This window comes from Myotis davidii, unplaced genomic scaffold, assembly GCF_000327345.1.
Source record: "Myotis davidii unplaced genomic scaffold, ASM32734v1 scaffold134, whole genome shotgun sequence".
In the NCBI taxonomy this organism is placed as follows: Eukaryota; Metazoa; Chordata; class Mammalia; order Chiroptera; family Vespertilionidae; genus Myotis; species Myotis davidii.
Genome location: NW_006288853.1, coordinates 2127505 through 2139178, shown reverse-complemented (window position 1 = coordinate 2139178; position 11674 = coordinate 2127505). Strand labels below are relative to the sequence as shown.

At 40.5% G+C, this 11674-nt stretch overlaps 1 protein-coding gene across 2 annotated transcripts in view; it reads right to left on the bottom strand.

Moving 5' to 3' along the window:
- Positions 1-11674, bottom strand: part of DDX21 (DEAD-box helicase 21) — a 22408-nt gene that overhangs the window by 2069 nt on the left and 8665 nt on the right. For both annotated transcript variants that reach the window (XM_006760922.2, XM_015562127.1), the window contains 8 exons: positions 11223-11408; positions 9649-9794; positions 8823-8972; positions 7863-8024; positions 5509-5628; positions 4458-4531; positions 2695-2854; positions 1571-1705 (listed from right to left, as the gene is read on the bottom strand). In XM_006760922.2, coding sequence (XP_006760985.1) covers positions 1571-1705; positions 2695-2854; positions 4458-4531; positions 5509-5628; positions 7863-8024; positions 8823-8972; positions 9649-9794; positions 11223-11408 — 1133 coding nt within the window. The remainder of the gene's footprint in view (positions 1-1570; positions 1706-2694; positions 2855-4457; positions 4532-5508; positions 5629-7862; positions 8025-8822; positions 8973-9648; positions 9795-11222; positions 11409-11674) is intronic.

The following is an 11674-nucleotide window of genomic DNA, read 5'->3' as shown; positions in this document are numbered from 1 at the left end:
GAGTGTCAACTATTCAAGATGGCCGAACTAAAGCAGAAAAATAAATGACCTATGATTAATCTAGTTTTTTATAATTCAGCCTCCTATGAAGTTTTCTAAAAAATTAAATCCAGGACACTTTATTTGATAATAAGCAGACATTATCTCCAATTAATTCCTGTTTCTTGGTACCCATTTTTTATACTATATTCAAACTACCCCTGCAACTGACACAGGCACCCCTCCCCACTGGTTGGTTGTGATTGCAACATTTTATGAGGAACAGCCCTTCTACCCAACAATTTACCCAGGTATAAGCACAGGTAGCATGAGGTACTGATAGATTTTGCCATTTGTGGGAATGTTCATTTACATGTTTACTAAGTATTCAATAACAGGCTCTCACTGGGTATAGACAGAACTAGAAAACAGTCTTTGCCCTTGAGTAGATTATACTGTTCTTGAGGCTCTCAGCCAGCGAGCACAGCAAGTAAAATTTACCTGAATAAAGGTATGCCCTAAGAACTCTGCAGGACAGATACAGATGCCCCCAACTCTGCTTACGGCCAGGGAAAGCTTCACAGGGAGACTTAGAGCTAAGCCAGTCACAAAGGACACCATGAAGAAAGAAATATAAACAGTGGGTTCATGCATGTAGGATGAGCAAAAACAAGGCATGCTTGGCATTGCTGGAGTGGAGAAGGGTGCTGGTGGTGATGAGGCAGAGATGAAGGTGGTGAGGGGGCAGGAGCCAGCTCATAGAGGATCTTATCCTCCACGGGAAAGCTGGGACTTCATCCCACACATTATGTAGAGTTAGATAACCAACGTGGTCGGACATGAAATGAGTTAAAAATAAACCTCATTTGGTTCACCAGGCCAAGTACAGTCCATGTACCCTGGAAACCTGAGTCTTTAGGGGGTTCCACGAAGTCAAAATTATTTTCATAAGAATACTGAAATGTCATCTGCCCTTTTCACTCTCATTCTTTCCCAAGGGTACAGTGGAGTTTCCCAGACCCCACATGACATGTGATGATGCTCTGAGGACTAACTGAACATGATATTCTTGTTTTAGAGTCCCAGTTTTAACCTAATATGGAAAATAGCACTAGATATAACCCATATGAACAAAAGCTTTTCAGTATCCCCAACATTTATTAAGAATGTAAAGGGGTCATGAGACCAAAATGTTTGAGAATTACTGTGCTGATCTATGTCATTAACTGAGAGCAGGACTCAGAAGAAAGAACACCACTTTTGGAAGGCAAGATTTTAAATTTTGAATGTGAATTAAAGAATTTGTATTTAAGTTGCTTAATAATAAACTCCATGTTAGTGGCGATGTCAGGGAAGCAGCTGGATCTTCAAGCCCAGCACTGGAGCAGGCGGTTCAGGACAGACACACAGATGGGGTAGGTGTCCGTGACTAGGTGGAGCTGAGGGTCATGGATGGCACTGCCCAGAGACAACTAGAGTGAACATATGCAGCCGCCCCGAGATCAGGGAGAAACCCCCACACAGTGCGTTATGGCCGCGGAAAGCCACTGAACCAAAGCAAGGTCACAACAGGGGTCCCAGCCTTCCTTACCTCCTTTCCCTTGAGAAAGACCATTCCCTTCACTTTGGAATCAATATCCTCACCCAGCTGCTCTTTAAGTTCTTTCCAAGCATAACTAATGTTTGGCATTTCAATTGAGCACTTCAAGATCATGGTCACAAAGCCCTATGGAGGAAAGGGGAACAAAATTAAAGTCTTAAAAGCAAACCTGATAAATACCTGCCCTCATGTTTCTAAAATACTTCTGGAAAAGTTCTCCCTAAAAGGATATGCTGCCTTCCACCCACCACCAACCATACAAATAAGTACAAGTAAAACTGAGGAACCCTGAATAAGATTGGTGGATTGTGCCAAAGTCAATAACCCCATTGTGGCATTATAGTTTTGCAAACTGTTAACACTGCGAGAAACTGGGCAAAGTGTACGGGGAGCTCACTGTATTATATCTTACAACAATCTGTGAACCTATAGTTACCTCAAAATTTAAAAAGAAACCGAAAAGCATACACCTTCTAAAGTTTCTAGGTATGCTGGACAAATTATGTACATTTATGTATGTGTGTATTTCAGGAATTTAAAGTTTTGAGATATAATTCACATAACCACAAAATTCACCATTTTAAAGTGTACCATTCAGGGGTTTTTAGTAAGTTCACAAAATTTGCAAACATCAACCTATCTAAAATTCCAGAACATTTCATCACCCTAAAAAGAACGCCTATGCCCATTAGCAGTCACGGCCATTTCCTCCCTTTTCAGGGACACTGGCAACCACTAATCTGCTTTATGTCTCAATGGTTTTGTTTATATACATCTGCCTTCAAGCAAAAGTTAAAACAACTGGGTCGCCAACAACATTGTAATAACTATGTATGATGCCAGATGGGTACTGGAATTACTAGGAGAATACTTTGTGGAGTATGTGACTGTCTAACTACTATGCTGTGCATCTGAAACTAATACAAAATAAATTGACTGTTAACTGTAATTGAAAAAGAAAATAAATAAAAAGTTGAAACAATTGGGAAGTTTACGCTGGATCTTAGCCAAAAGGCCAAGAAGCAATGAAACAATTTGGAAGTTTAAAGGGAACACTTTCAAATCCTGCTCAAACTCCCAATTATAAAGCATCAGGTATCTGACAGGGACCTTACCGCCTCTGAGTTGATCAAGGAGCGCTGGTCTACAGATGTGGCACCTGAAATATGGGCCAGAGCTGCCGCCAGGGCTTCCACGGCTCCCTTCTCCTCTATCAGTTTCTCGGCTGACTGCTTAAAGTGATTAATAGCAGTGGGAGGAACAGAATCCAAAAACCTATAGTGTGATTGAGAATATATTCATTAGAAGGATAGAAATGGACAGATTTCATTTTCTTAATGTATCTTTGTTGTCAAAAGTATTACAAATGTCTCCCTTTTCCCCCCATTGACACCTTCCACCCTGTACCTGCCTGACAGATTTCATTTTCAAAACATCTCAAGTTTCTTTATATATATATAGAGAGAGAGAGATAGATATTTAGATATATATCCTATCTAAAATTCCGTAACATTTCATCACCCTAAAAAGAACCCCTATGCCCATTAGCAAATATATATAATTGATTTTAGAGAGGGATAGAGATAGAAACATCGATGAGAGAGAACATCAATCGGCTGCCTTCTGCAAGCCTCGTGCTGGGGATCGAACCTGCAACTCATGCATGTGCCCTGACCAGGAATCAAACTGTGACCCCCCTGGTTCACAGGCCAATGCTCAACCACTGTGCAACACCGGCTGGGCTAAATTAGTAACTTTCTAATGAGGCCTTTCATATGTCTAACACATCATTTTGATGCAAAGCATGTAATCATCACATTTCTGTGGTAATAAATTCATTCCTTTGATTATATCTAGTTCTAACCACCAAAATAAAATGTCTTATCCTAAGAAAATAGTAAGATATTAAGATGTTCATCACAGTGTTATAAAAAAACTTAACAATTTTAAAATGTGCACCAATAAAGCATGTGTTACTTTTAGAATCAGAAAATACTCCAACTATTTCCGTTCTGAAATAAAGAGAGAAAAAAAGACTCTCAAATCAAGTTAAAAATGATACATGCCTTTACGAGACTATACATTTATCTTGGTGATAATAAATGTCACATCTCAAATTTGAAAGAGATCGTCCACAAGGACGAACAGGCTACGTGAGGCAGCCTCGTTTGGCAGGCCTGCCCCGCTCAAGACCATCTCCCATACCCCACCATCACCATCTTGGTCTCTTTTCTCCTTCCCGACATCTCACCCCAAATTTCCTTAATGGGTGTCATAAGAAACCCTGTTTGCAGAAAGTTTAAAGAAAGGCATGCTAAAAATACGTTTGAAAAATGCTGAGTTAAATTCTTTTCATTTGCAGAACTTTCCCCAGCTATTAATGTGCTAACATCTAGTATTTCTTTTTATCATGAACTCCTCTTATTTTTTTTTTAAATTGATTTCAGGGAGAGGAAGAGAGAGAGAGAAACATCAATCAGCCGCCTCCTGCTCAAAGCCCTGACCAGAAAGTGAACCCACCACACTTCTTGGTATAGGAGATGACAATCCACCAACTGAGCCACACTGGCCACAGCTTATGTTTTTTATTGATTTTAGAGTGAGAGGAAGAAAGAAACATCAACCGGTTGCCTTCTGTGTGCACCCTGACCAGTGACTGAACCTGTGACCTTTCAGTATATGGGATGATACTCTAACCAACAGAGCCACACCAGCCAGGGCCTCCTATTTTTTTAAAAAGCATGTCATGTGCCCTGGCGGGTGTGTCTCTGTTGGCTGAGCACTGTCCTGTGCACTGAGAGGTTGCTGGTTCAATTCCCGGTCAGGGCACACGCCTGAGTTTCGAGCTCAATCCCCAGAGCAGTCGCAGAGAACATACCTGATGGCGTCTTTGCTGGAAGCTTTTATTATCTCTGTTGCAGAAGGAACACCTATTCGTTTAAATTTAATTCCCTACAAGAAAATGAACTATAGTTTAATACACAACATGGCCATTAACTGTTTTCTTTGAGATTAGTAATTCTCTAATCTTTTATATTTACCAAACATATTACATATTTATAAGAAAAACTTTCTAAGAATGGTTTTAGATTTACAAAGAGTTCCTATATATTATGCACCAAGTTTTCTGATTGTTACTTCTGTGGTACATTTATCCCAACTAAGAAACCCAACTGCTGCTTTACTATTAACTCCAGCGTTCATTAGAATTTCACTAGTTTTTCTATTAGTATTCTTCCCCTGTTCCAATAGCCAATCCAGGAAACCACATTACATCGAATCGTCATGTCTTCTTAGTCTCCTCTGATCTGTGGCAGTATGTTTCCTTGTTGTTCATGACCCGGACAGTTTTAAGGAGTACTACCAGGTATTTTGCAGACTGTACCTCAATTCCGCTATCTGATATTTTTCCACATGCTTAGACGGGGGTCGTGGGTTTTTGGGAAAGAAGACCAGAGGTGAAAGCTGCCTCATCACACTGTATTAGGGTATATGCTTATCTGTCAACCATGATCAACTGCCAGGCAGTGCCCCTTGCCCCACCACCCCTACCATTTTCTTTGTGAGTCACTAAGAGCAGTCCACCTTCAAGGAGGAAGTACCAGAAGCACTTTCCGTACAGAAGCACTCCTACAACCCCCTAATCTAGCCTTAAATATTTCTGATGTGTTCTCATGCTCTAAAAGCTGCCTTTCTAACATAAAACACCCATTATAATTATTAAATATGAAAACAAAACCACTGCTTTCAAATGCCAAGTTATTTCAAAACGGGCCTTATATTGTAGGACAATGTATCTAACAAACCCTGAGTCATGGCCACACACTGGAAATACAACTCATTTCAAGTTAATAAAAACTGGGTAAAGAAACCAAAGGCTGACTTCAGAACTCCACATTCATTGAATAAGGCTAAGAAGATAGTTTTACCGCTTTTTGCTCCACTTGCGCTAACTGATACTCTTCCTTGTGCTGATAAAAGCAGATGCAAATCCCAGTCCTTCCAGCTCTACCTGTTCGCCCAGAACGATGAATGTAGGACTCCACATCCTATTGAAGTAAAAAAAATACAGGGGTGACACAGCAAAAAAAGAGACAAGGACCTGAGCAGTCTACACAGAGGCAAGAGTGGAGGTAAATATGCCAGGGTTATGAGGGAAGAGGTTCCTTAGCATTTCAATTCATATTAAAGTATTATCAAAATACAGTAACAAACAAAACAGAAACAGACTCTTAGATACAGAGAACAGACTGACAGCTGTCACAGGGGAGGATGGAGGGAGACTGGGTGAAAGGGTGAAAGGATTAAGAAAAAAAAAAAGACAAAACCTCATAGACAATAGTACCAGAGGGAAAGGGGGAGGGGGAGAAAGAGGGAATAACTGTGGATGGAAGGAGGCTTCACTTGGGTGGTGAACATACAATATACAGAGGATGTATTATAGAACTGTACCCCTGAAACCTATGAAATTTTACTAATGTCACCCCAATTAAAAAAAAATTTAAAGCCCTGGCCAGGTAGCTCAATTTTTTAAGCAGAACCCCAAACTTGCCAACGTTGTGGGTGCAATCCCCAGTCGGGGAACATACAAGAAGCAACCAATAGCCTGGCCTGTGTGGCTGTTATTGAACTTCGAACCATGAATCAAGAAGTTGCTGGTTCAATTCCATTGGGGCACATGCCTGGGTTGTGGGCTGGATCCCCCGTAGAAAGCATGCAGGAGGCAGCTGATCAGTATTTCTCTCTCTAAAGATTAAAAAACATGTATGTGTGTATGTGTACCAATTTCCTTAGAGAAGCACTCCTACAACCCCCTAATCTATCCTGTGTTTATGTGTATGTATGTATGTATATATATATATACACACACACACGCATTCATGAAGCATTCTGAGAAAAAATATATTAAAAAATGAAGCAACCAATGAACATGAACAGATAAAACAGCCAGTCGATATTTCTCTCTCCCCCTTCCTCTCTCCATCTAAAATCAATTTTTAAAATATGAAAGTACAGTGACAATTTTTCAAAACCTGTAGAACAATGGTCCTTGTCCCATGGACACGTCTGCACAAAGCACCATCTAAACAGTGCTGTCCAACAGAACCGTATGTAATTTCAATCTGTAACTTTCTAGTAACCACACTAAAAAGTAAAAATTAGAAGGTTAAATTAATTTTAATATTAACTCGATATACCCAAAAGTTTTATCACTTCAATATGCTACCTATTTAAAACAAGTTAGCAAAATGAGATATTTTACATTCTTTTCTCATGTCTTCAAAATCCAGTGCATAGTAATCAAAAGTTTAAAATAACATTCCAACCTGTGTTTTACTCTTATAGCACATGTCAGACTAGGTGCATTTCAAGTGTATTCCACAACCCCACTGGCTGTGGCTATCACATTGGACAGCACAGGTCTGCAGGCTCATTTAAACAATATCTATGCCACACACTTACGGGACTTCCTTCATAAGAATTGATCACTTGTGCCCTAATCGTTGCTCAGGCAATGGACAGAGCATCAGCCTGCGTGAACTGAAGGGTCCCAGGTTCGATTCCGGCCAAGGGCACATGGATGGGTTGCAGGCTCGATCCCCAGTAGGGGACATGCAGGAGGCAGCCAATCAATGATTCTCTCTCATTGATGTTTCTATCCCCTTCTCCCTTCCTCTCTGAAATCAATAAATAGTGTAAAAAAAAAAAAGAATTGATCACTTGTGATCACAGTAATCAGGTATTTTTTCCATCCTTTAATCCTGAGGGATTTGCCAGTTTGAGGAGAGGTGAAGTGATATGATAGTAACAGGCTCCTTCAGACCATCTTTTATTAATTTCAAGTACTGTCCACACCACGTAAACTGTGCTTCAGGGTCCTCCCTTGTAGGTTCTAATCTCCCCGCAAAACCCCAGTATTTTAACCATGGAAACTGCTAACTACAAGCTTCTTCTCCCTCCTCTATCTTCTAGCTCATGAATTTATCCATCCTGCCGCCACCCCATCTAAATCCTATCCATGTTCAAAAGTCCAGTTCAAAATTGCACCACCTCCACGTAGCCTTCCAGGGCTGACCCTCTAACCAGAAATTATGTTTCCTACCTCTGGCCAGTGATCACACTTGCACGCAACTGTCAGCTCTCAGGGGGGAGCCTCACAATAAATTTTAAAATCACCCCTAGCATTCAAGACACGGCTTTTATTAATCAAATGAAAGTAAACGATACAACTTCCATTTTTAGTTCCCAAAAGAAACAACAAACAAAAACATAAAACACTTACCTTTGGTGGAGAGCACTGTATAACCAGGTCAACCTCAGGGATGTCTAATCCACGTGCAGCAACGTTGGTTGCAACCATCACTCCAAAATCACCATTTCTAAAACCTTTCAGGGTGATTTCCCTTTGCTTCTGTGGGATGTCTCCATGTAATGACTGGGCATCCTGCCAAAGAAGTAAGCTAGCATAAGAATCCAGATCCAACAATGCGGGTACTTTTTACATCACCAATGAGGCCTGTCAAAGAGATTCATATTTTGGTGCTACTTCTAGTGAAAATAATACGAAGTGGAAAGAAAACATGTGCCTTATATGGACAAGCTTCAAAACTATTTTCAATCTTTGGTCATTAATCAAATGCACCCACCTATATTTAAAAGGTACAGAACACCAGATGAGAGTGATCAAATCTATTAGCTGGTGTAACTTTGGGTTTAAGCCACTTTTTCCTCATCTCTGAGATGAGACTGACAGGTTAGGTGAGCTCTAACATGTATACTTTATTAATTAAAAGATGATTTGTCTGCCCAGTTGGCATGGCTCAGTGGTGGGGCATCAATCTATGAACCAGGAGGTCATGGTTAGATTACTAGTCAGGGAATATGCCCAGGTTTTGGCCTCAATCCCCAGTATGGGTTGTGCAGAAGGCAGCCAATCAATGATTCTCTCTCATCACTGATGTTTCTCTCTCTCTCTCCCTTTCCCTTCCTCTCTGAAATCAATCCTATGTAATAAAGAGCTAATACGCTAACTAGACTGAACAGCCGAACGACCGTCTGGACGACATTCTGGACAACCGTCGGATGACCTTCCAGATGAAGCCAGGGCTGTGAGGACCAGCCAAGGTAGCCGGGACTGCAAGGGCCGAGCCCCTTGCACGAATTTCATGCATCGGGCCTCTAGTAAAAATATGAAAAATAAAAGAAGCTTCCTCCCTAAAGGAAAGGGAGAGGAAGGACCAACCTGCTTCATGGACGTATTCTGAGACAACTCCTGGGCTTCTTTCTTGGTTTCACAGAAGATGATAGTGCGCCCGTGAAATCCACTGTACACTCGGATCACATCCCCAATAACTGCTGCTCTTTGAGTCCAGTGGCACTTGATAGCCAGATGCTTAAAAGAGAGGGGGAAAAGGTCAATTTCACAAACATACCTGGAACCTGAAATCACCTGTTCACCACTAAGGGGCTAGAAGCAGTAGCTAAGCCCGCCTAGAGCAGACTATACCACTGCTTAGAGAAAAAACTAAACCATGACAGCAGAGGGCTCCTTCCATTTCTCCAAAGAGCATCTGACTTCTTTACTTTCTGACGTAAACCATGAAAATGTAGGAAAAGAAATACCATTTGGATTCCTACAGGAAACCAAACAAGAAAAACGTTTCTATGTTTTGTTCTTTCATCCACTTAAAAATGCAATCAGTAGTCAGTTACATGTCTACTCCTTGGGTGAAATGAATTCAGGTAGGTATCTGACCCCAAGATGAAAACAGCTTCAACACAAAGCACTAGATCTCTTCCCTGTCCTCTAGTGTTTAAAGCCTAGGGGTAATTTCTGTTTAGATCATTCAGACAGATTTAGGTGCCAAAAAAATTATGAAATCAAACCACCAGAAAATGAACTTAGAAAACACAGATACCATATATGTCTTTACTTGGCTTTTCACATATATTTGTGTTTAATCTAGAAAAAGACTTTGTATTTGCCAATCTTAAAACTAACAAAATCAGACAGGAAAAAAATGATATACAATTTATTACTAATTCCAGCAACTAAATGAATCATTTACCTCCACAGTTATTGCTGCTTTCTGAGTCCTTTTACCAATCAGGTCCACCTGTTCATATGTAGGCTTCATGTATTTCTTAGCAACATTATATACCCAATGAGGGCAAGTTGCAGAAAAAAGCAGGGTCTGGGGATTGTCTTCTGAATCTTTGGGGGTAAAAAGTTAATATGAATAACCCAAACAAGGCTACATAGTATTCCACCTAACCCAATTCTTCTAGGCTCCATTAACACTCTATAGCAACCACTAGGCCAAGCCAGGCATTAAGACACAAAAATGAAAGACACAGGTTACCAACAGGCAAATAAATACTGCCTAAATAATTTATGTAAAGCATCCTTAAAATAGCTCTAGCTGGTTTGGCTCAGTGGACAGAGTGTCGGCCTGTGGACTGAAGGGTCCCAGGTTTGATTCCGGTCAAGGGCACATACCCGGTTGTGGGCTCAATCCCCAGTAGGGGTGTGCAGGAGAGAGCAATCAATGATTCTCTCTCATCATTTATGTTTCTATCTCTCTCTCCCTCTCCCTTCCTCTCTGAAACCAGTAAAAATATCTTTTTTAAAAAAGAATCCTTGAAATAGCAAAGCACTTGAAACTTATTTTCTTTCTGACCATTGGCCTTTATGAACCACAAGGAAAATCTGTCCATTATAACAAATCCTACCAAATGAAAAACACCCTGGGGTGGGATGTGGGGGAGGACTAGGTCAATTGGGGGGGGAGAGACGTATGTAATACTTTCAACAATAAAGATTAAAAAAAAAACTACACAACACACCAATTCATTGCACTTTCATATATTTCAAATGGCAGTGTAAGCTCATAGAACCCTTTTTGAGAGCAACTTGATGATAACTATTGAGGAGCATGAACATTCATATCATTCAACTCAGTAATTTCACTTCTGGAAATCTATCCTAAAAAACTAATTCCAAACACTGGTATAAAAGGAAGCTATCTGCACCAAAAAATGTTTGTAAGCAGAATTTATTATCTAAAAATTAAAACACGCCAAAACCGGTTTGGCTCAGTGGATAGAGCGTCAGCTTGCGGACTGAGATGTCCCGGGTTTGATTCCGGTCAAGGGCATGTACCTTGGTTGCAGGCACATCCCCAGTGGGAGATGTGCAGGAGGCAGCTGATCGATGTTTCTCTCTCATCGATGTTTCTAACTCTCTATCTCTCTCCCTTCCTCTCTGTAAAAAATCAATAAAAAATTAAAATTAAAATTAAAACACATACATGGAATTAAATCATGACACAACCACTTCACGGACTACTATGCCTTATTTGTATATACACAGTAGGGTTACATTAATGCACACACACATACTTACATACAATAGCACAAAGTCAGGAAGAAACGTACCAAAAGTCAAGTACACCGAACTGGTAGATAGGAAATTCTCCTTACTTTCTCAAATTTCCCCCATTTCTGATAAATCGTGATTTTTAATTCAAGTTTTCCTGAATAAAGTAAGCCACTTCCCAATTTCCTAAAGCTTCACTTAACTCTTAGAAAACTACTTAATCACCACTCTTCTTATCCCTTTTATCAATTCCTTGGAGTTTACCTTTCTTGTATGCCACACTTAAAATTTCTTCCACTTGGTCAGCAAACCCCATATCCAACATCTGGTCCACTTCATCCAGGACAACATGCTTAAGTTTGGTGAGCTCTAGCTTGCCATTCTGCAGGTGGTCTTTGATTCGACCTGGCGTCCCAACCAGGATGTCAATCCCATTCCGTATACGTTCAACTATAGAGAACATAACAATAAGATACACTTGGTTTTTAAGTCCTTTTATTAGGCTGGGGTACCAATCACAAATATTTTTACTCTGAAATTTTTACCAACTACAAGGTAATATGCTAAGGATTGAAGATAAAGATACCAAGACATGCCCTAGATAGTTTGCTCAGTGGTTAGAGCGTCGGCCCTTAGACTGAAGGGTGGTGGGTTCCATTCACAGTCAGGGTACATGCCCAGGTTGCAGGCTCTATCCCGGTGGGCGGGTGTGCAAG